At 37.8% G+C, this 22,747-nt stretch overlaps 6 protein-coding genes across 10 annotated transcripts in view; all 6 read right to left on the bottom strand.

The window, feature by feature from the left end:
* Positions 1 to 4,816, bottom strand: part of LOC113771926 — a 13,298-nt gene extending 8,482 nt beyond the window's left edge. Inside the window, exons 1-2 of the mRNA XM_027316474.1 lie at positions 4,781 to 4,816; positions 4,504 to 4,677 (exon numbers count right to left, since the gene is read on the bottom strand). Of these exons, the coding sequence (XP_027172275.1) occupies positions 4,504 to 4,677; positions 4,781 to 4,816 (210 nt within the window). The remainder of the gene's footprint in view (positions 1 to 4,503; positions 4,678 to 4,780) is intronic.
* On the bottom strand, positions 4,285 to 6,756 carry LOC113770868 (F-box/LRR-repeat protein At3g59190-like). Of its 5 annotated transcripts, none has more exons than XR_003468431.1 (4): positions 5,502 to 6,756; positions 5,227 to 5,343; positions 4,717 to 5,104; positions 4,285 to 4,611 (listed from the first exon to the last, which is right to left on the bottom strand). XR_003468431.1 is itself a non-coding variant. In XM_027315481.1 (4 exons), exons 1-3 carry the CDS (start codon positions 6,543 to 6,545, stop codon positions 4,829 to 4,831), a joined length of 1,437 nt encoding a protein of 478 aa, XP_027171282.1. In that variant the 5' UTR covers positions 6,546 to 6,756; the 3' UTR covers positions 4,285 to 4,677; positions 4,781 to 4,828. The 5 variants fall into 5 exon arrangements, 4 of the variants coding, with proteins under 4 accessions (XP_027171282.1, XP_027171283.1, XP_027171284.1 ...); XM_027315481.1 differs by having other exon boundaries at positions 4,285 to 4,677; positions 4,781 to 5,104; XM_027315482.1 differs by having other exon boundaries at positions 4,285 to 4,650; positions 4,781 to 5,104.
* Positions 6,757 to 7,350: 594 nt separating this feature from the next.
* Positions 7,351 to 10,973, bottom strand: LOC113770605 (vicilin-like seed storage protein At2g18540). The gene is made up of 8 exons (XM_027315119.1): positions 10,383 to 10,973; positions 9,777 to 9,822; positions 9,581 to 9,630; positions 9,369 to 9,410; positions 8,456 to 8,581; positions 8,148 to 8,226; positions 7,954 to 8,025; positions 7,351 to 7,851 (listed from the first exon to the last, which is right to left on the bottom strand). Exons 1-8 carry the CDS (start codon positions 10,922 to 10,924, stop codon positions 7,804 to 7,806), a joined length of 1,005 nt encoding a protein of 334 aa, XP_027170920.1. The 5' UTR covers positions 10,925 to 10,973; the 3' UTR covers positions 7,351 to 7,803.
* A 336-nt stretch (positions 10,974 to 11,309) lies between these two features.
* LOC113772012 (pentatricopeptide repeat-containing protein At4g21705, mitochondrial-like) lies at positions 11,310 to 14,113 on the bottom strand. Its single transcript, XM_027316550.1, has 2 exons — positions 13,775 to 14,113; positions 11,310 to 12,931 (listed from the first exon to the last, which is right to left on the bottom strand). Exons 1-2 carry the CDS (start codon positions 14,105 to 14,107, stop codon positions 11,702 to 11,704), a joined length of 1,563 nt encoding a protein of 520 aa, XP_027172351.1. The 5' UTR covers positions 14,108 to 14,113; the 3' UTR covers positions 11,310 to 11,701.
* Positions 14,114 to 15,274: 1,161 nt separating this feature from the next.
* Positions 15,275 to 16,977, bottom strand: LOC113772593 (expansin-A12-like). The gene is made up of 3 exons (XM_027317229.1): positions 16,830 to 16,977; positions 15,974 to 16,283; positions 15,275 to 15,587 (listed from the first exon to the last, which is right to left on the bottom strand). Exons 1-3 carry the CDS (start codon positions 16,975 to 16,977, stop codon positions 15,275 to 15,277), a joined length of 771 nt encoding a protein of 256 aa, XP_027173030.1.
* A 2,362-nt stretch (positions 16,978 to 19,339) lies between these two features.
* LOC113772422 (E3 ubiquitin-protein ligase RMA3-like) lies at positions 19,340 to 22,460 on the bottom strand. The gene is made up of 2 exons (XM_027317014.1): positions 22,124 to 22,460; positions 19,340 to 20,580 (listed from the first exon to the last, which is right to left on the bottom strand). Exon 2 carries the CDS (start codon positions 20,574 to 20,576, stop codon positions 19,752 to 19,754), a length of 825 nt encoding a protein of 274 aa, XP_027172815.1. The 5' UTR covers positions 20,577 to 20,580; positions 22,124 to 22,460; the 3' UTR covers positions 19,340 to 19,751.
* Positions 22,461 to 22,747: the final 287 nt, after the last annotated feature.

Here is a 22,747-nt window from a genome sequence, read left to right as displayed (position 1 = left end):
TTTGAAATTTTTTTTTTTTTTAAAAAAGATTATTGTGGCAATAAGCTCCTTTTCTAGGTTCCAACTTGGTACTAGATCTATAAACGGGTACGCCAAGGTGATTTTGAACCAAGAACATAGAAGTAAAAGATCTTTTGAACTTTATTTCTAAAATAGAAAGGCCTTTATTCTTGATACAAATTTTAGTATCACTTCTTCAATATAAAAAAATCACTTTTGTATCTAATCTTTTTCTCCCAATTTCCCTTGTGACATTTAAACTAATAAAACTTACAAAAGAAGCTTCTAACGTGAGGGGAAAAGAAAGGCATTCTAATTTGCTATTCCTTGACCATGCTGGTTAGCAATCGCATAAATTAAATCATTACGATGACCGTATAACTATTCTACACTTGCATTATTACAACTTTGTAGGAAAACCAAAAATGCATGTAATCATAATAATTTTGAGTAAATCCTTACAACTAGGATTATCATCATTGTGAGCAACTGGTATTCATCATGAAGATGGGAATTGAGCAACTGGTGTTCATCAAGAAGATGGGAATTGCTTTGGACTAATGTCCTTTGAGTTGCATGAGCGAAAGTGAAGGTACCCAAAAACAGATGAATTTGTTTACAGGGTTTTGCTGCAGAATAATTCAAGATGCATTCATAAGTTCAGTCTACAATGTGGGTCAAACACTAGATCATCTAATGTTGAATCATGGGTTCTGATGGCAAATGCCCGCAATGTTTAACAAATTTATCTGGGCTCTACCCTCGGTCCAAGAATTGATATGCCACGGTGTGTTTCTAATTGCAAAACACTTGTGTCTCTATAAGTTGTCCAGCAGTATCATGATAAATGTTCCTATGTGCTCCTTGGTTTGTTTTCCTAGTCTAAAAACTCTACATCTTGATCGTGTTAAAAGTCTAAATGACGTATCTGTTAGGAAACTAATTTCTAGCTGTTTGGTGCTTGAAAATTTGTTAGTCATGAGGGATGAGACGGATAAGGTGACAACGTTTGGTATAACGGCACCTAAACTAAAAAGTCTGAAAATATATTATCTTGATCATAATTACGCGATTGCTCCTGAGAGAGTGCTTGATATTGGTGCCCCTACACTTTGAGTACCAGGATGTAAAGGATCATGTGTCTGAGTGTCTCTTGGTAACAGTCTAACAGACATTGGATCCTTGGTTGAAGCAAAAATTGATCTTGGTGTCTCTGTTGGTTTGAGACGTTGGAACAATGTATTCCGTTATCCTAAGGTAGTGGTTAAGAGTTTTGAAGCGTTCTGCAATGTGAAATTTCTCTCTTTATCAGGTCATACATCATCGGTAAGTTGGCCATTTCCTGTACTTGATTAAAGCAGTCTAAATTTAAATACATATTACAACAGTAGTTCACCTTTATCTCATCCAAGAATTGTCATTACTGGCGTCTAGTCTGGAAGAACAACTTTCAGCATCAAAGTCAGTTAAGTCTCGGCACTTGCTGTTCTTTATGGCATCATCTGCTGCCATATTTCCTTGTGAGTTCAAATCAATTAGAGGTTCTGAAATTTGTAAAGGTCAGTTTGGTGCCTCCTTCACAACCTAGACTTCATGCAATTGGTTGATCATCCGTACACATAATGGAAAATAGGAATGAACAGATTGACAATATTTACATTACAGATAAACATATACACGTAACAAGTGATCTTTTAAGATAACAATTTATTCTTGGAATTTTGAAAGCAAGATTACAAGTTTGATGTAAAATATTCTTATGCTTTCTACTGGTATTGAATTAGTTCTCTCTTTCACTGTTGTGTGTTTTCTGGTTGTTGGGGTATGCCAATAGGATTCTGAGTCCTATATTGAGCTTGTTAACACTTCATGGAAGTGTTGACCCGAAGGTTGTTCCAAGATGTTTGCTGTCATCCCTCATAGCAATTTCAATTGATAGTTTCTTGGGGACAGATGATGAGCTTGCTATGCTAGAGTACCTTCTAAAGATCGTGGTAGAGTCCTAGAAGCATTAGAATTGCATCATACTGCTCATGTCATGTGGGAACAAAAGAAACTGACTTTGAAGCAAAATTTTGTATACTGCAGAAGATATCTAAACTCTCCAGAGGATCTGAGATGTGTGAAATCGCATTTTCTTGAGATCTTCATGAGCTGCACCTTATATCTGTCCATATAAAAAGTGGGGGTTTCTATTGTGCTGCCTCTTGGTTTGTATCAGTTTCAACTATCCTGCACAGTCGTATTTCCTATTGATGACCATTGTGCATGTTCCATCTTCTTGTTGCAATTTGCAGAGAAGGTGTTGGTACAGCATTTTCGGTTAGCTGGTTCTACAAGTCAGGGAAATTGCAGATTTCACGTACGTATTAAAATTTTCTGCAGCGAGATTAGCTCATTGGGCTCTTGAGTCTCAGAAATTGGGTTTTCGGTTACATGGAAGGTTAAAAATGAGGGGAAAAAATTTGGTCCAATAGGAGGAGGCTTCAAACTTCCAACACTCTTGTATATGGACAGAGATGCTAGAAAACAAGTAGGAACTGGAATTTATCAGTTATCACTGTGTATTATTCTTGGAACTTTAATTTCAAGACTGACAGATGTTGAAGGTAAAAATTGCAAAAGCTGGATTGTCACCTTTTAAAGAAGACACCAAGTGCAGTAGGACTATAATGGTAGACTCCTATTGAGTTCCTTCCAATAATAGTTTCGAACATTTGGTATTATTGCAGTTGCAGCACAACTTGGAAACATCTAAATCAGGCAATTCGGATTCCGTTCTTACGGAAGAATCAGGCCCAAGACGTCAGAAGGTCTCCAACAAGGGGAAGTTTACCATGTTTGATACGATAAGCAACTTGGCCGTCATATTCTTTATTTTCTACCAACAAAATATGCTGTTTTGTCAAAAAGATTAAAATTCTTTTATACCTTTGTGCTGATGTACCTAATCTTGGCTTGTGTCAAATTGTTTGGGAGTTTAAAAAAAAAATGGAATGATTTTAGATGAATTGAATATGAATTAACTTTTTATGCACTGACGGTCGAAAGTATAGTGATCTTTTTACGTTAGTAGTTATGGATGTATACTAAATGCATATGATTTAAATTTCAAATTTAATTTCATGTTATGTTATATAGCACGATTTAAATCTGATGGTGTAAAAAATTTATACATAGTATATATATATATATATATATATATATATATAACTTGCTCATTGGATATTAGTGTTTTGCTCGTTCATATTTTTTGGACAGGTTTGGCATTTTCAAAAAGTTTAGAAGCTTAGCCTCATGTTTCCTTCCATTTCTCTCCATGTTTCGGCAGAATCTCTTCTTTAACAGTTCGTCCCTCCACGTTTTCCGTTTCTTTACCTTTCCTTCCACTTTAACACTCCCAAACAGGGGAATTCTTAACTTTTCCATTCCTTTCTCTTCTTTTGTTTTCAAACCCTTTCATCCAAACTAAGGCCTGTTTGATAATTCAATTTAATGATTACATTATCTTAATATTTCAATAACACGTTTAAAAACAAAAAAATCTGAATTAATTACGTGGTACTTTGAATTTTTTAGGTAAAACTTTATTCCAAAAAAATTTAAATAGTAGGTTCGTCAACTTATTTTTTATATGGGATATTACACTCCAAATATATCAGATTTATACTTAATTATTTCAGTTAACTTACGGTTCAGTCATATTTCAATTCAGTTTCATACTTTAATTTTATCAAACGCACCGTTAAGTCTAAAAGGGTTCCAAAACCTAGTTTAGCTAGAGAGAAATCAATCAAGTGATCGTGAACTCGCTCTATGTCGATTATCAATCTTTCTTCTTTATCAGATCCCCTTGTAAATTGGGATCTCAATATTTTCGTTCATTCGAGGCAAATCCTTCAATGTCCATAGAATCTCCTATCTTGCATTGTCCCCCGCACAGAATGTGGTCAAAGTTGCTTTCCTTTATAACAGATGTAAGACTAAAGTAACAGCATATTAATTTCCCTCTTTTACCAAAAACGAAAAAAAATTACTACCATCCGAGCTTCCCTGCAATTGGAACCAAGTACGGAACTAGGTAGTCTAACAAATTCAAGGTTTAAACCAAGAACTATGCCAGGCCAGGGACACGCATCTAGTTCCACATTTCCAGTGTTGACCATTATCCATAACTTTATGGGCATATCATATGCATTTTGGATATTATAAGATTGTATTAGTAATAAACAACAGCATGCAAACAACAGGACTTAGCAAAATCCGTTAAAAAAAAAAAAAGTCTTAGCAAAATCACTTGCCATCGAGCAATAGAAATGAAGAATAACAAAATAGTCCATCCATAGTATTTCCAGATAAGTTAACACTTGAAGAGTAGAATTTGAAGCACCCCACAGAAACAACTAGGTTGTCATAGAGATTTTGCTCATCCATGGCATAATAAATCTCTCCTTGCATTCTATCCCAATTGGCAAAATCTCAAGAAAATTGAAATTCACATGCCTGAGATGTTCCCGGAAACCTCAGTATCTTTTGAACTGTCCTGTAGTATTTCTCTAAATCACTAGCATCACGACTACGCATCTCCATTGAGATCCCAAGACTCTGGCACTGCTCAAGAAAACAACACTCAGAACTTAGCAACATCACCTGCCATCCGGCAGACAAAATTATTGACTGCCAAGCAATTAAAAAGTTAGATTTTAACTTCAGTACATCATAAAAGAGTGAAATTTGAAGCATCTCACAGAAAATAGCCAAGTTGTCATGGACATCTTACTCGATGAACATTCCCAAAATGACTTTCTCCATCCATGTCATCCAATTCTCAAGACAATTTAATTTGACATGCCTGAGATGCTCTCTGGAACCTCAGTATCTTCTGAAGTGTATTTTCTTTCTTCAACTCATCCACATTATAAGTAAGTATCTCCATTGATTTCAAGACTTTGGCATTGTTTAAGAAATATTTCACCATTGTCCTTTCATATTTCACACATCCAAAGCTGCCAAGAAAAATTCTTGTGAGGGTTGATGACACACATTTAGGCACCTGTTCAGGTTCCCTCCAGTGGATGAAACGAGCGTTCACATGAAAAGTCTCCTGGTTTTCACAAAGACAGATATTTAAGTACAATTTATACACACCCTTCCCCACTTTCCACTAAAGGGTGAGAATTAGTTCGAAACAAATCTTCTGCAAAGTAGTATTACCAAGGCACATACCAAATTTTCCGCTTGTTGAAGCAAATCTTCTAGTGCAATCCAGTCGCAGTAACGACTTTGCAAAACCAATCGTATTAAATTCTGAAACCTTGTAGATATCCAGTAATAACTAAGAACCTGGAGACGAAAAAGTAAAAATCACTTTTTTTTTCATAAAGTAACTTGGCCATCAACTAAAAACAACAGAGGGGGATAGTCAATGCATGGACTTCTACTATCAAGGGTCAACCGATTCATTTGCTACTCCATATTGGATCAGCATAGGAGCAACTGACCTCAACTGAATGATACCGCAGGCAAAGAATTTTTGCATTATGCAGTGACATGAGAAATCCAACCACAGAATCCCTGTAACCCTCATTGTACATCAGCATTTTCTTATTGAAAACATCGACCTTTGCTTCAACTAAGGAGGTTAAGTCTTCTACCATGAAGTTTATAGATAGATCATCAAACAAATTGAGACACTGAAGAGCAGGGGCATTTATCTTGAGTGCGCGGTCAGAATCATCAGAACAGGATCGAAAGTCTATGGTAAGATGCTTCAGTGTGGGTGCAGATATAGTAAAAGTGACCACATTATCCTCTCTGTCTCTTACAACAGTCAACTGTTCAAGCACCAAACAGCTAGATATGAACTTACGGACAGAATCATCACTTTGATACTTAACGGAAGTGAGGTAAAGAATTTTGAGGTTTGGAAAACTACCGGAGCTAGTTTCATTGATCATGACATCACCAGAGAGGTTGAGAGCCACTAGAGTCTTGCAAATGAAAAGACTACTGCCAGGCAGCCGATAATCTAGACCATGGCCATAAGTGGTCAAATCAAGCTCTTCAACGCCGCGGCCAATTGCAGTCCTGATCCAATTGTTAATATGATTTTGACCACAACGTTTACCGCACTTGAGACTGAGTTTCTTCATGAATGTAGCCGCAGTAACTAGGAAAACCCTGTCAACAAAATTGACAAAAATTTCTCTTTTTCCAGCATCAAGTCGACGATTCCGACGCCCAGAAGGGCCAGAACCACCCGCTGGAAATAACCCGTCATCAAAATTGAAAATAGTCATCTTAGTCCACAGAAACCGCCATTTTGTTGATAAAATGCTGGTTGCAACAGCGTCATTTGTGGGAAGGAAAGATAGGATGTGAAACAGTACCAATTCTGGCAAATCGCTGATCATATCAATTGCGGGCTCTGTTGTTGATTCATTTGACAGCTTTTGGCGTTTCGGCTCTGAATTTTCGGCAGCAGAGGGACTCACGAAGCCCGACTTGATTTGCCAAAAAGGCAGCCGCAAGATGTTTTTAACCATAAATTGGTAATTGAGCAGTTTGTAAACAGGAGAATTTAAGGGAGTTGACTAATTTCTCTCTTTCCGGATTACCATTTCACTAGGCTGCCTGGCTCCTAAATTGTGGGCGAAGGAAGAAAGGGGGTTTTGGAAATGGAGAAAGAGGAGGCCGCACGACTTTTCTGTCATTCATTCTATGGGCTCTGCTATATTCGCCTTGTATTTCTATTGCTTTGTGGAGTATAATTTTACTCTTCTTCGACGTCTAACATTAAATGAATTGATTCTTTAAGGTCTGGATATCTCGTCAGTACAATGGAGCACCAAAAATCCGGGCGAAAGGCTTTCGCAATCGCAGGTACGCTGGCTGTGATTGGGAGGTGCCCGCCCCACCAAGATACATGCCTGGTTGGACTGGACCGTGGTGATTATGAGATGGAATCGGATGTTCGGTACATGAATGATGGATCTTTCTCCTCTGTCAAAAGGTGATTGGGCTGGCTTCCCTCCGATTTTTGACGACAAGGAATTGTACCTCAGGACTTTGCTTCTCCCCCAAAATTTCAGTTAACACGTACTACAGTATTTAAAAGCAAAAGAAGTATCCTTTATTTAAAAGGTGCGTATCGACCCGAAGCGTGTTATCACATCTTCTATTTGCAATTTTCAGCTCAATCAATGAAACAGGCCTCCGGAGTTTTGCGGGCAAATGGTGATAAAACATGGGGAGATGCGACTTTCGACTTTGGGTGGACTTATTTTGCCTTCGTCCGTTCTTCAATTCTTCAGTCCTACCAAAATTGTAAGCTTATAACAATAATAATAATAATAATAATGTTGCGTGACTAGCGCGATAACTAACGCAATAAAATTGCTTCTCAACCAATCTGGACACAGAGGGAGGTGTGTCGTCATCAGTCCTAACTATTCTGAACATCAAATTATTGCCACAATCTGCTGTCACAGCAGTAAGTGCGTGCCTTCGCAGAAGACAGAATAGAGTAATAGTACATCACCCTTCTTGCTCTTCCTCTGATCACAGATGACAGATAAAATAAATTTGCTGTGGCTCTCTCTCTCACTTTTATAATTCTACAGGATGGATCCGCATATCAGGTTGCACTTGGGAAAAGTTCAGATCATTAGCATTTCTCCATCTCCCGCTCTGCCAAGAAGATAGATACGGGGACTTTCTGAAAGCTCTCAGCATCCCAAATTCCGTCACGTAAACTTCGCAACTGGCAAATTTAAGTCAATTGACAAACTTTCAAAGGCCTAATTACATTGCAACATCTGGGTCAAGCCTTCTTTGGATCGCAGCTGCAGCCTAAATTACAAGAGTAGATAAGCGGAGTTATTAATGCCAAAGCGGAAAAAGAGTCAACTTTCTAGTCAATTGACAGTCGCATATAAACATAATTATCTTCACCTCAAAGTTGCCAATCTTGTATTGGTATGCCATCTCTTCCTTGAGTTGAGCCTGCTCTTTCATCGCTTGTGCCTAGGCATCAGCATGAAAGAATGTTAACAAAGTGCCCAAAATTGACAGAAGAATATCAACATACCGCACACAATTGAAATATAATAGCAGGACGATATTCTTGATTTATCAAACGAACATACCATTCCACTTTGCATCGAGCGCTTCAACGCTTCAACCTGTTCTTCCTTCTGTCTTTCACGTTCTTGCAGCATTTCTAACCTGTAATTTATGATACGCTTGTAAAATACTTTACATTAGACCTGAAGAGGTGGTCCAGTTGGAAACAAACTCTGCTGATCACGCTTAGTGAATCTCATTATTTAATTGATTGCACCTAATGAATCTAATCATCAAATTGCAGAAATTTGACAACCAAAATTCTAACTAAATTGATGACTACAGGAATACCAATTAACAGTCAGAACAAACTCATCAATAGAAACTATACCTGCGCTGTTCTTCATCATTAAATACAGTACGTTCTGTCACCCGGACTTTCTTGGAACCTCTCTTTAAACCTCTCTTTATTTCCTTTTCCATCTGGCGTCTGTGATAAGCATCGAGATTGTAATACCTGCATCAATAAGTAATGTTAAAAGAAAAAGTTATCAACAGAGAGATCACATACTTAATGGCTGCTAAATTATCAAACATTAAACTTTTAAGGTAGTACAGAAATAAAAAGGAAAAATGTTCAGAAGGAAATGAAAGCAGCAGCCCATTTATAAGTGAAATCAGGCCTGCAACTGCAGAACAAAGTTTTCATTTGCACACAAACATATTAGAAATGTACAACAGTGCATTGCGAATCAAGATATGGGTAGGGACCGTAAAGACTAAACTTCTTCCCTTTTTGTATAAATCGAAAATAAGTGACAAACTAACATAAAAAAGTTAAACGAGCAAAAATAATGTGTCTAGTCGAGGAACTCAAACAGGGAAATTGCACAAGTAAACTCCAGTTCTCAACAATTCTATGCACTGGGCTACCTGTACATTTTTATCTAAGCTGTCACCTTCTAAGACACAGATCAATAGTCTCGAAACTAAATTGCTCAAGCATTGCCCTCAATAATTATTTATCAATCTATTTATGAATTAGAAATTCAAGTTCATTGGTATCCAACTTTGGCTTGTAAGGGAAAAGCTGTCAAAGGAAACTCTACTTTGCCTGCAACCAAAGTTTCATGGTTATCTAACTAGAGAATGTCCTGTACTAAGAAGTATCAAAATCCATCAATGCACCCTAGAACAAGCACATCTAAAGCAATCTAATCCCTGACCCATATCTCAAAAAGCACAATGTAACCCTATATCACTAGAAACGAAAAAAGATAATTGAGAATGCTGTAGACCCTTACTTTTTAGAAGGGAATGTAGCAGTATTGTGATCTTCCATGAATCTGCAGACACAATTTGTTAGAATCTTCACGAAGATTACATTGGTAACTTGCTTGGTAGGAAAATAGATGAAAAGATAAACAATTTACATAAGAATACAGCTATACCCTATGATGCATATAGTGAACAAACTTGTATACATTAACTGTTTGAGAACATATTGGGCACTCACTCTTTAAACATTTGCTTCTCCTCCCAATTTGGAAGACTTTCCAGATTCACCTATAAAACCAAAGGAATATCAGCATAATCACTCGGAACTGACAATTGAAAATTGTTTAACTATAGTTGAATGTCCTAAATCACAACTCAACCATGTACATAAGGCACATTTTTTATTCAAAATAAAATCAAGATAAAAGGAAAACCTTCTTCACTTCTGCTAACCATGCAGTGAACTCGGGTCGCTTATTCCTGCAAGAAAAAGGCATCCAAATAACTGATAAATTAGCAAGCAACACCTGTGTTAACAGGCACAAAGTGGAAGGAAAATGAACACAATTGTTCTCTGAGAATGACTAAAAGCATATTCCCCTAAGAGAGGTCATCATTATCCAGCAACACAAGCAAGTCACCAGGTAATGTCTCAATCAAGAATCAAGATTGATCAACCACCTAGCATATCGGAGACTGTTCAGACTACAGCAGTGATGCATACATGGTATCTTCAGAATCCAAACAACCTAATATGCCACAGTCGTTCCCTAGCCAAAATGCCATTCTCTAAACTATTATACCAAGCAGTGCTCCATCATTCTAATAAAATGCTAGTCAAGCTCAAGAACATATATGAATCCACAATTAAATAGCAAAATAAAAAGCTCTCTGCCATTGTAAGTCAAGCTACTCAAAAACCAATAAAAGAACGAATTTTACTGCAAGCATTAAGCTCCAACATTTACGCGATAAATGCTAACCCTAATTCTTCAGCAATAATAACACAAAATAGAGAAATGGAAGTTGAATGAGCCTACCACATATCAGTTTCTCTGATAATCCCATATTTGCCCCATAAATTTGTGACGGCTCCTGTTTTGCCTTTATCGCTCTTCTTCTTCTTCTTCTTCTTCTCCTCTTTCTTCTTTCTTCTTCTTTTCTCTTCTTTCTCTTCCCTCTCTTTTCTTCTCCTCTTCTTCTCCTTCTCCTTCCTCCGCCTCCGCTCCTTCTCCTCCCTCTTCTTCCTCTCTCTCCTTTTCCTTCGCCTCCTCTCGTCCTCCGACTCCGAATAGTCCTCGGAGCTTCCCGACTCCGTATCAGAATACGAATCCGAGTCAGACTCCGACTCAGATGGTGACGTGTAGCTATCGTCTTCATCATCTCCCGCTTTTCTACTTGAGCTTCGGCTTCTCTTCCTGTTGCTTCGGTCTCTCTTGCTATGTCTGCTTCTTTCGGACTTTTTGGACCCTTCATCGGACTCGGACCTAGACTCCGGTCCGGATTCGGACGTATAGTCGCGGCCTTTGTTAACCGGTGCTCCGTTTTCGTCTTCCGGAGCTTTGCTTCGGTCTTTCCCCATCTTCTCAGTTCGGGTCTACAACCGCCAAAGAACGGAGACTATCGGGTGCTTTCTGGAATTTGGCGGAGCGTCACTTATATAGCTCTCTGCTTATTCATTTTTCTTTTCTTTTTCTCTTTTTCCTTATTATTATTATTATCATTATAGGTCTTTTTTTTTTTTTGGGGGTTCTGTTTGGCAATTTTTTCAAATGATATATTACTGCCACGCAATATGCCAAAGCATCTCAATAAATATTTCTTGCATGCCCCTTTTAAAATTGCAGAATTTTAAGGTTAAAATCAGGATCAATTTAGTATATTACAGCAACCAAATCCTAGGTCATTATACCTAATTCCCTTGCTGAATTGCGGTGGGATGGGAAGCCTCTACAAGTATTTCATGGTTTGGGTACAACTTCATTTCAATTCAATAGCTGTAATTGATTAAAAAACAAGTACTAACAGTTTTTGCTGATTTACATTTATTGTTCAAGTGTATACATTTGTTGCACTAATTCTACACATTTGCTGTTTATTGTCTACATTGCATTCCACAATTATTGAGGCCCGAAATCCACTGCATGCTGCACACCTCCCTTGGCTGTACATGTCTATTTCAAACCTGGTAAGCCTGCCTATGAAAAGCCACACCAGACTTGTATCCTTCAGCAGCTGATTTACAAGGTGCTGCATCTCAAAAAGTTACGAGCTTCTCCAAGAGCTGCGAAAGTAAAGCAAAATGCATGTTCCAAAACTGCGAAAATTTCTTAGAATCATGTGAAGTTCCCAGCTTCCTTCATCTCATGGCAAGTATCTTTTCAACTTTTGCATCTTCCTCGACACCATCCGCTTTCATGCTCTCTAAAACCCAATCAACATCTTTCCTGTCTCTAATATTTGCTTTAATTAATGCATGATACAGGTTTCTATTTGCTGGAACAACTGTCCTTAACGACCTAATTAAAGCCTGTACCTCTTCAAGCTCTCCTCTATTGCCAAGCCAATTCAATATGTTGAAAACTAATCTAGGTTTTGGATCCCATTTCGGGTTTTGCTCTTGTACCGCCAGAGCTTCCTTCATGCACTCAAAGGCCTTCTCCATGTTACCTTTATTCATATATCCTCCTGCAATAATCCCCCAGCTGTTTGGAGTTGGCACTTTCCCTTTCTTCACAATCTTGCGAAGCATGTCCTCAGCCTTCTCGGTTAGATCTTTCTGACAGTACCCAATTAGTAAAATGTTGGGCACTCTGAAATCATACGTGTGGCAAGAAGACTCCCACTCCTGCAGCAGCTCTTTGGCCTTTTCAAGTTCACCAAGCTTCACTAAAGCACCGAGCATCGTGATGTAGTCTCGGTTGATTTGCTTTCTACAGACAAATTTTTGAACACCCCAGAGTCTCATTACCTCATCCAAATTCCCTAGTTGCCCATGGAGTGAAATCAAGTGATTGTACCCCACAGCATTTTTGAGTAATGTATCTTCCAATTTCTTTAAAAAGACAATTGCTTTCTCCTTCTGGTTATCTCTAATGTAGTAGCTGGCGACAATGGAATAGGTGGTCCAGTCCACGGAGATGTCAGGTTGGTTCTCCATCTCTTCCAAAAGCTCCTCCAAGCTAGTAAGATCAGACTTCTCTCCATAACAGTTTATGCAGATTCTATAGCTAAAGTTATTAGGAGACACACCATTCTTCTTCATCTCTGCCAACAGTTCAGGGACTTTATCTAGCTGCCCAGTTAGCTTGTAAAGGCACATGAGATTGTTGTAAACAAGAGTTGACGAAGCATAACCAATCTCCTCCATCTTTTGCACATGTAAAAGAGACTTCTCTAGGAGTCCTTCACGAACATAACAGTTTAAAAGAGCGCCATATGTTTTATCATTCTTTTCTTGGTCTTTCAAGCTGTGAAAGTAATGCTCTGCAGCATCCCATCCCTGGACCACGCCAACCAGATCCACATGCACGGCACAATCACTAGGAGAAAATGTCCAGCGACTTTCATGACTCATCCATTCAGAAACCTGCCAAAACGAGCATCAACCACCAAAAACCTTTACAAACACGAGAAAATTACTATACCTAGATAAAACATCTTGAAAAGACAAAGATATGTAATTCAGGCAGCATACACCACTATGTTCAGCTGTTCCTCATCTGTAACCTTTATTCACTTGTAGGAGAAGTGAATGGCCAACTTTTCTCATTGTTTATACAAAAACTAACATTAACTGATTTAAAATGCCAACAATTGGCAAAAAAACTGATTTAAAATGGAAAGGCCCCGTCATTACAGATATCATACACACAGTTATTTGATGCCATTACTCCTTTCAAGCGTTGAGACACAAAAAAAAAAGAGTTATCTTTAAGCCCCCAAATAGTTTTATTTTCACCCAAAACATCGTGCAAAATCGAACTAGGTCATTAAACTACAAATTGAATTCTATACAGCTTAGTTGCTTGTATGACATGATTCTTCTGCCCTATCTTATAACTTATCTATGTTGTATTTATTAAGGGAACCATCAAGCACATTTTTCAGTCACAAAATAGTTAATCCTAATTTCATGAAAGGTACTTAATTTCGTACCATTTCTTTGCACCTTACAGTTAAAAAAAAAAAAAGATAATTTAACTGCGATTTACTTCATAAACTTTCAGCAGCTAGAATTCCAACTGCTGCTTATAGAGCACCAATAGCAGAACCCTATTGAGAACAGAAACAGAATGGCCTAAATTAAAAATCCCACATTTCTTTTTTGTCCTAAAATTAACCTAAAAAATTTTCTATGATCCAAGTCAAAAAAAAAAAAAAAAAAAAAGTAAGCTACGAAAAGCGGTAAAAAAAAATTCCATGGTTATACCTGAAGGGCCTGAGAATAACGCCTGCGGCTTCGGAGATCATGAATAATCCTCTGAAGCTCAATCTTTTGGATCTTTCTGCCCTCTTCAACCCATTGATCGAGGACAGGAACTACAGCGGAGGATTGTCTGAGAGGACTAATTCTGGAAAATAAATTATTACTCTTGGATGAATTTTTTATGGCGGTAAAATGGGATCTTATTCTGAAGAAGGAAGGAAAATTAATGGATTTTAACAAATCTGAGTGCTTAATTAGGTTTTTAAACATGGTGGGATTAATGGGAAATTGTCTATGGGACAGGGAAATTGAACAGTGGTCTAAGTTTATGGGCATGGCGTAATTTGGGAGGCCGCAATGGTTGTTTTTGGCACTTTGGAATGGGGCTAGGGGTTTAGGAGTTTAGGCAGCTTAGGGGTTTTGATGAAATGCGGCGAAAAGAGAGCAACGGATGACCATCTGATCCATTTTCGGTCTTATTTCTTGTGAGTTGTGACAAAGAATTCGTTGCGCTATTTTTCCAAACTTTAGAATTTCAAACAATGAGAACAGAAAATTTTTTTTGTTGATGTTTTCTTATGTTTTTCTAGTCCTTTTTAAAAAAAATAAAAGGGGTAAAATCCTTTTTTTTAAGAGTAAATATGAATTTTCTTCTGAGCAAAATTCAAAATTTTATTGATCAATTTAAACCTTGTGCACCAAACAACAAAGCAAAATAATTTCTTAGCTAAAACTTAAAACAGACATAAGGCAGACTTAACTCCACATCTAAGTCCCAAATTATTTTTTCCTCAAGTATTTTAAACATTAGTTCAATTCATTTCGAAAATGATACTGTACTTGATTACTATTAGTAGAATATCCACTGTTGATATTCTAAGGATTTTCAACCTCTATATAAGATTTTGAAACACTCCACTCATTTGTCAATTAATTTTGAAACGGTGGTCCAATCCTTTATCATATATACTACTAACATCGATATGTTTCTTATTTTTTTTTATGGTTAAGTTTAATCGGATTTTACGAAACTCGGAAGAGTCCATGAAGTGACGCTACAAGTCGTCCAAATCTGAGCCCGAACTTTCGATATCAAAGTTTATGGGCTAATTCTTGTGGGCACAGCATGCTACTTCAACCATGAGTCCTCTGGTAGGCCCAAACTTCATACGTTTCACGAAAGCACTACTTTGAAGCTGCCATTTGTAGATGGAAAATAATCACTCAGAATTTCTTTGTAAGCTCTTTCCAGAGCAATAGTACTCGTATACATTAAAAAAAAAAAAAAAATTCTTTATTTTGAGCCGTTTTAGGCTACTTCCTTTAGGCAATATTCTCCTTACCCAGCATAAAATAAAATATATATATATATATTGATTGGTTAATCCAACCGGACACATGCTGTGCTAAAAAACGACAGGTCCACTTGGACAGTAAAACATTAATCGTGATTAGCTTCTTCTTTTTAAGTAATTCCGACGAGCATGTGTGTGTGTGTGTGTGTCAAATGAACTGATTCCGAGCGGCGTAAGTCTGTCCAAATTGCCATGATGAGGGGACAACGTTGAAGAACTCCAGCGTTCTTCCATTGACTAACGTGACTCTGAAAGAAATCGTCTGGCCTCGAACGTCTACGCTGATTTGCCAGTTTGCACCCCAATTCCTGTGCATGGCCGCCCATGTTCTTGTTCCTGATCCCCTGATCCATACACTCTTGATGTCACCGCCTCCGCCCACGTTTGAAATCATCACCATGTTGAAATTTGATTGCCCCTTCAATGTGAAACGAACTCCACCACTCCTCCTACAAGACACCCTGAATATTCCAAATTTTATTTTAAATAAAAAAATTTGTTTAGTAACATGCAAGGGTATATGTATGTACGTAATATACTAATTCCGACAACATGCATCATAGATACAACATGTTTTTGTAAGAGAATGCCTCAAACAAGTGGCATGGTGGACAAAGTTAGAGAGTTTGATTTATCCAAACAAATGATAATAGAGAAATATTTAGTTGATAAGACGTTTCACCATTTTAAGATTAGTCCTCTTTAAGATTCAAGAAGCAAAAAAGTGCGAAACCACTATGGTCAAAAATATTTGCATGACAAATGGGATTTGCACGGAGTGATCTCACGCATTTTGTGGTGGCAATCAAAGTTTATTTGGTAATTAAAAAGGGTGCGATGTAAGAACCTTCTATAAAGAACTGGAACAATGCCTTCGTTGCCTTGTCGCGCTATCCGCAGGAAGGCAGGCATGGACATGTCAAAGTGGTGGCGGGGAGGATCACACCAGCCGCCGTGGTGGTTTGGAGGGCAGAAGTTGGTGGTGGTGACGGTGACGGAAGCACGAGGAAGGCACCACCTCCGATCGAGCCTGGAGTTGCACATAACTTGGTAACAAGCACCACATGCCTCGCCACCTCTGAAGAGTGCACCACTTAAAGCTGTTGTGTACACACCAAAACCTGCCTGATATGTGTTCTCATACCCGCAAGCTCCACCTAACAAAAACATTATCCAACCCAACTTTAATCATCAGAAATTGGATATCTCAGGCCATCACTTAGTGTGCGTTTTCTTGTTTTTCTTTTGTTAGTCTCCAAGAGATGGAGAAAAGATTATGTGAAACAGACTTGACGATGTATAACACATTAAAAAGAAGAGAGGATGGAACCTGCATGTGAAAGACGGCTAATGTGAAAAATCAGTTAAAACAAACACTAAAAAATGAATGACATGTATAAACCAAGTCACTACTCTGTTCCTGAGCGATCTCATTATAAGGGTCCGTTAATTCATTGTTCAGAACAAAATGAGAAACGAGCATCAATCTTAATCTTGCATGATAGTTGTATGCAACATTAATTATATGCTCAATATTTATTATCCTGGAAAACAAAAGGATGATTTTTACTCCAAGGATGTTATATATAGGGAGGAAATCATGCAGAACAACCTAAGAGAAACAAGCGTGTGTTTGCGAGAGTATGCACGAAAGAGTGCTTTCGAGGTTATATATGGACCTTATGGTATGGTTCATTTCTTACCAAGGGTGCTGGGATCTTGATTAATTCCATAAAATGTTGCACGAGCATGAAGCCAACCACGGGCTTCAACAGTGATTCCCTCGAAAAGCACGACATTAATGAACAAAAGAAATTGGCAGAGCAAAACACAACATTTTTTGGCTTCCATTTAGTACGAGTTCTTCTCAACGAGAACTGCTTCACAAGCAAAGCAATGCAGTTTAATTTGTTGACACTTAATCCTATAGCTACTTGAGTTTCTCGGAGAAAGTGCGAACCTCTCGGCTTATATAATAACCTGAAGGATGAATATATGGTGGTCCGAGGTAGGACGCGGTTGTCGGTGATTATTATTCAATCAACTTGTGCCGACGCTACCATTAATGGAGTAACAGTTTTTGAAGTGCGCGTTTTATCCCACTTCCCTTGAGGTACGGAATTGTACGTACTCGTGCTTCAACATTCTCAGGATCAAGAGCAAGAAAGCACAAGCATGTGCTTCTGTGATAAAAAAGTCATACGTCCTCATATTCTGTTTCATGGTATACTTGTCGGTGTTTTCATTCTAGATTGGCGTTCATACCAAGTAATTCACGGTTTTGGTTCAAATAATCTTACAAAATGAGCGAGTTTAATTAGTGCATTGCTCTGTCCTCCATTTTTTCATACTAATAGTTAATGCATTATTTTGTTTTAATCTTGGTGTCTGTTCTTAACTGATTTTGATCTTTGAATAGCCAAAATCAGAATTAGAAGGATAGGTATCTTGTAGTTTCTAATTCTGACTTTTCTTCACTTAAAAAAAAAAACTAAGGCGGCGAAAAAGAAAACAGTTGAGAATGTCAGATTCCTGATTTTCTGAACTAAAAGCAAATAAGAATTTGTTCTCAATCGAACCTGCTTTTAGTTCAGAAAATCAGGAATAAGAATTCGGGCTTGAGAGGGTTGTGAAGAGACGCTACTTGGCCTCCTAATACTAAATGATTTTCTCCGAGCAAACTAAAGTTGTTAGCAGTGGTAGTACGATAAGTAATGACTGTACTTCGTTGAGGATGTTTCCTAGGGGATGGTTTGAAGATAAAGTAATGGGCTTTCGTCTTCCTTTTGTCAGCCAAAACCGTGATGAAGAAATAAGTTGATTCAAGATCTCCGTCGCAAAAGGAGGAAAACCAGAAAGGCAAAGAAATAAAAATAGGAACATTAGGAATTTAGGAGTCAGCTCATGCGTGGCATTTCATGATTCAGTTTCTTTAGCAGGAAGCAAAATAATGTGCAAATATTTGGGTCCAAATATTTCTAGATATCATCAGCCGACAGCCAATTTAATACAGAAAATTTGCTTTGTTTGCCATGTGCTCCTAAGTTTAATCCGTTTTTGGATTAGTAGTGAACTGGGATTCCATGACAGATGATCCCCCACGAACTCAGCTACTACCTAGCTTTCATTTTTAAATGTGATGCGGAATCCTTAACATGCACTGCAGTTGATTTAAGAAGAAGAAATCAAAGTCATGAGATTCTTTGTTCACTTTATCACATGCACAAAACATTAACCTATCAATGTCCGAGAAGGAAGGTTGAATTGGTTGGTAAGGTGAAAAGGATGTATAAATAGGAGGTTTGAATTCAAAACCTTCCACTTATATGTCGTTGACAAACGTGAGAAAGTTCATTTGAAGATGCTAACAAGAGTCAGTTTGGACTAATTATACTCAAGCCACTCACAGTCTCAAATACTACCTCCGAAGTCCAAACCAAATCCAAAATAGTTCCACCAGGACAGGCCAAGTTGTTGGGCAGCCTAATACTATAATACATTACCTAATCCAGGGGAGGCGATCCTGAAGTAACATTTAGGAGATGTTTGGTAAATGAGTACGAGTGTTTAAAATGGGTATCATAGTTAACGATACTTGTGCTTATTGTTTACTAGAGTATTATGGGAATCATTTAATGATAATGAAAGTGTTAAATTTTACTCTCTCCTTATTACTTTGGGCATCAAAATAGTTCACTCTTTGGTTCAATGGAACCCATTTCGATTCCATGCAAGGAGAAATTAAAAGGAAAAAAAATACTCATACCATGATAGGGATTCTGATTCCAATTCCAGAATACAGACCAAACACCTCCTTAAGTATTCATCCAATTCATTGACCTTCTTTTCTTTCCCTCGTATTATTCCCAAAAAATTACGAAATATCTGATTTTGCTAATTAATCTCTTATTCAATCAAACCATTCCGTTGACCCTCTTTGCTTTCCCACGAATTATTCCAAAAAAAAAAAAAATAGAAACTACAAAACATCTGACTTCACTAATTAATCTCTTATTCATTCAAATTCGAAGACTGACAGGGCATAGTGGTTTTCAAATGTTTCAATCGGCAAGAACCTGTCACTCTGCTATAAAACAACTAGCATCAGGTCCAACTTTAGCATTATTTGGGCTCACAATGAATTGCAAACTCAGTTTCTAGCACCATCCTTCAACTAGTTGCGTATATGAAGTTAAACAGGCCCACTCAAATCTTCATAAACACTCCTGCCTTGTTCATCAGTCAGAATAATGTTGATGTGGAAGATGCGAACCCCCCTTTATCTTTCCACTTCAAAGTTCAAATGATAAGGTATCCAACTCAGCCACAGGATGACAGCTAAAACAAGATACAGAGACCCACCAAGAGAAACTTCTCACATCACTAAAAGAAGGGTGAGTAAACCGGGATGACACCCTTTTTTCTTCAACAGCAGTTCAATCTGAGCTTGATATAAGTTTCTAAGTAACAATACTAGAAGATATATCATGTACAGGAGACAAATGTCGTCCGCCAGGTTTTCATATCCAGCTAAAACCTCTAAATTGCTACATGTATCTAATCTCTGTGACTGTTTTTATAAGGACAGTCTCACAATTTGTACAATTACACAAACAAAACTTACATCAGAAAAGTAGAAGGCATAGCACAAAGCAGCAGACAAGGAAGGAGAGTAAATTCCGCATAGACTTTTCCACCTGCAGCTCCTGCCTTCTCATCCTCCTAGGGCCACCATTTACAGTAGCAGGATGGCTAGAGGAAAACAAACTTGTGCCTGAGCTGGCAAACATCCCTGGAAAAACCATTTCCCCAAACATCACGATAGTTGGACTGTAATAACTGGTCATTGCTGTATTTCCAAATCCAGATGGTCCCATGGATGCATAACCACCAAAAGGATGGGGGAAATATGGCTGGTGATGGAAAGGCTGCAACTGTGGCTGAAAGTACTGCGGTTGTTGAAAAGAATCCGGCTGGGATTGGAACAGATTGGCATGAAGTTGTTGGTGTGAATGAGACCCTATTGATGATGCATTACTGGTTAGAGCATTGATTCCAATAGCAGAGGGCCTCTGTGGTATAGCCAAATCCAGTTGGCACTTCCTCGCTTCAGATTCTGGTGACGATGTTCCACGTCCATAGAGAGGAACCAATAGGGAGTTTGAAATGTTAGTCTTACAGACTGGACATTTTGGCCGTTCTTCAGAGTCGAGGGAGGAGCTCTGAACATGGAGCCATTTGTAAATACAAGGCCAACAATAAAGATGACCACAAAGGGTGACCACAGGGTCATGTGCTGAGTCCAGACAAATGTTGCAATCAAAACCTCCATTTAGATTCTCAGAGGCAACAGTCGGAGCTGGAACTGAATTTGATTTCTGCTTAACTGACTCATCTTCTTCAAATTCGAAACTCATGCTCGAATCACTGAAGAACTGCTCAGAGTCCATGGATCTGTTGAAAATCAGGACAGGTCTTATAAACCTCTTATATATAGCTTGATAGACAATAATAAATTAGTTACTTGACTAGACAGAGACATTCTATTAGTAGATCATCCAAATAGGGGCACGGATATGCGCAGCCAAGAAAAGCCATAACAGGTTGAGGTCAACAAGAAATTGGGGGACATATTGGAGGAAATCTAGGGCATCTTAACCTAGTCAAACGCAGATAACACACTATTCTGAACAAAAGTATCAACAAAAAGTAAAGATGCGTAGAAGTGCATTCAAACAAAGATGAAATTTTCAAAGATGTTAAACACTATGAGATAAAAGCAAATGTATTATATATTGGTGTAAAAGGAAAGGCAATGGCTTGAAGACATGTATCTATGCCAGAATGGCTCAAGTTAATAACATATTCAACACATGCAACCACTTAGGAATTGCGTTGGTCCCAGTGTCTCCCTTCTTTTAAAGACAACTGAGCATACATCATTACCAATTGAACCTCAACAAGAAAAAGCAGCTATCGTGTGCCTAGGGCAAATGGAGTGGAAAACGGAATCGAATTTAGTCCGAGAACAAAAGTTAAATGCACTCCCACTCTCTCTCCTTCCCTATATACAGCTTGAGATTTTGCCAGGTCCGGATGGAAGATAACGACTTTGTCCTACAAGAAGTCTTGTCCTTCCAATAGGCTTATGCAGCAAAAATAACCATAGGTAAGGATTCTAAGATCCGTATTTCTAGTGATTTGTGATGTAACCACTCTTGAAACACCAAAAATTTTACCAAAGTTGAGAACTTTTTATCATATATATATATATATATATATATATATATATACACACACATATACACACACCGCCAAAGAAAAAGAAAAAGGACTACCAACAAACACAGATAAACCTTTACCATGATCTTCTAGCACGGCAGTCAATAGATCATAAGCTACCACCAAATCCAGAATTCATGAAGAAAGGAATATTCAAAGCCCTCCTAACAGCACTATGTAACAAAAAGCAAGCAAATTTAATTTCATCCGGGACAAAAAAAAAAAAAAAAGAGCACAATTTCAGAAAAAGTACGGTTTTTTTTTTTATCAATTTACTTCATGAGGCAGAGGACTATCAATTACCAGCTGAACAAAATTTTGTTTTTCTTGTTATCAATATAACAATCTAGCTAATTTTACAGATATATTTAGGATTAAAGGAAAAGAAACAAAATATACAAAAGAGTGAGCTAACCAGGAAATCCCTTTAGTCCGGAAATAATCAAACTTCAATTTCGCGGAAATCAAATTTCGCCATCACAAAAACAGTGAAGTATTCTGACCAAGATGTTATTCCTTTTCTTACCAAATAAACTAAAAATCCCTGCCATAACTTACAAAACAAGCCACAAACACTTTTTCATTTCAATTTTTCTCAGATAAAGAACGGATCATATTATTCTCCCATAATTCCCAATGATCTATATAACAAGAGAATAATTCCCAGAAAACAAAAGGATACAAATAAGCCAGACATAAAGAAAGAAAAACCTACCAGTTAAGATGTCAGAAGAAGATAAGCTGAAGAAGACTTTGCAATGTCTATAAGGAGAAAAGGGGGCTGGTTTTCTTTTATATTTTGCGTCTGTATTTAAAGATAAGATAAGAAATCAATGAATGTGGAAGTAAAATTGAAATGGGCTAGTGAAGGGAGGCCGATCAAATGAGCAAAATTAAGGGGAAGATATAAGGGGAGGAAAAGTTCAGGAAATGGGGAAGGAGGATGGAATGTGGTGGCGGATGAGGAGGAGGAGGCGAAGAGGGAGAGTGGAAATGATATGGTGGAGAGCAAATGGTGGCGAAGAAATATGAAATGAATGAAAAGATTGTGAAAAAACTGAAAATGGCTGTTTAATATAAAAGCCTAAAGGCGATATAGGGTTATAGCCGCGTAGCTGTTTGTTAGGTTGCCGTGGGCAGGGGTATGGTTGTAGCCTAGAATTGTGATCAAAATTAGTAAAGTCTAGTAGCTTTTATTTTTTCAATTAGTACATTAGATTGTACTTTACACCAGGATTTCGATTACCTCTGAGTACTTTTAATCTAACTGTTCTTGGGTTAATTTCGATTTGTTGGAAGTAGCTTTTATTTTTTCAGTATTTTCAATTTTGTGTGTCAC

The sequence above is a fragment of the Coffea eugenioides genome, chromosome 5 (genome assembly GCF_003713205.1).
Source record: "Coffea eugenioides isolate CCC68of chromosome 5, Ceug_1.0, whole genome shotgun sequence".
NCBI classification, from domain to species: domain Eukaryota; kingdom Viridiplantae; phylum Streptophyta; class Magnoliopsida; order Gentianales; family Rubiaceae; genus Coffea; species Coffea eugenioides.
This window is presented reverse-complemented; position numbering and strand designations above follow the sequence as displayed.

Bases quoted from the DNA above. Each gene is read 5' to 3' on its own strand.
- LOC113770868 (XM_027315480.1), bottom strand. From the start codon at position 6,545: ATGGTTAAAAACATCTTGCGGCTGCCTTTTTGGCAAATCAAGTCGGGC. The intron at 5,344-5,501 runs GTCAGTTGCTCC...TTTCGTCTCCAG, and splicing joins TGCGGTATCATTCAGTTGAG to GTTCTTAGTTATTACTGGAT. The intron at 5,105-5,226 runs GTATGTGCCTTG...TGTGAAAACCAG, and splicing joins TTCAACAAGCGGAAAATTTG to GAGACTTTTCATGTGAACGC.
- LOC113770605 (XM_027315119.1), bottom strand. From the start codon at position 10,924: ATGGGGAAAGACCGAAGCAAAGCTCCGGAAGACGAAAACGGAGCACCG. The intron at 8,227-8,455 runs GTATAGTTTCTA...CATAAATTACAG, and splicing joins AATGATGAAGAACAGCGCAG to GTTAGAAATGCTGCAAGAAC. The intron at 8,026-8,147 runs GTATGTTCGTTT...GCTGATGCCTAG, and splicing joins GCTCGATGCAAAGTGGAATG to GCACAAGCGATGAAAGAGCA.
- LOC113772012 (XM_027316550.1), bottom strand. From the start codon at position 14,107: ATGCCCATAAACTTAGACCACTGTTCAATTTCCCTGTCCCATAGACAA. The intron at 12,932-13,774 runs GTATAACCATGG...TCGTTTTGGCAG, and splicing joins GTTATTCTCAGGCCCTTCAG to GTTTCTGAATGGATGAGTCA.
- LOC113772593 (XM_027317229.1), bottom strand. From the start codon at position 16,977: ATGGAAGCCAAAAAATGTTGTGTTTTGCTCTGCCAATTTCTTTTGTTC. The intron at 16,284-16,829 runs GTAAGAAATGAA...TGTTTTTGTTAG, and splicing joins TCAAGATCCCAGCACCCTTG to GTGGAGCTTGCGGGTATGAG. The intron at 15,588-15,973 runs GTTCTTACATCG...TGGAATATTCAG, and splicing joins GTTCCAGTTCTTTATAGAAG to GGTGTCTTGTAGGAGGAGTG.
- LOC113772422 (XM_027317014.1), bottom strand. From the start codon at position 20,576: ATGGACTCTGAGCAGTTCTTCAGTGATTCGAGCATGAGTTTCGAATTT.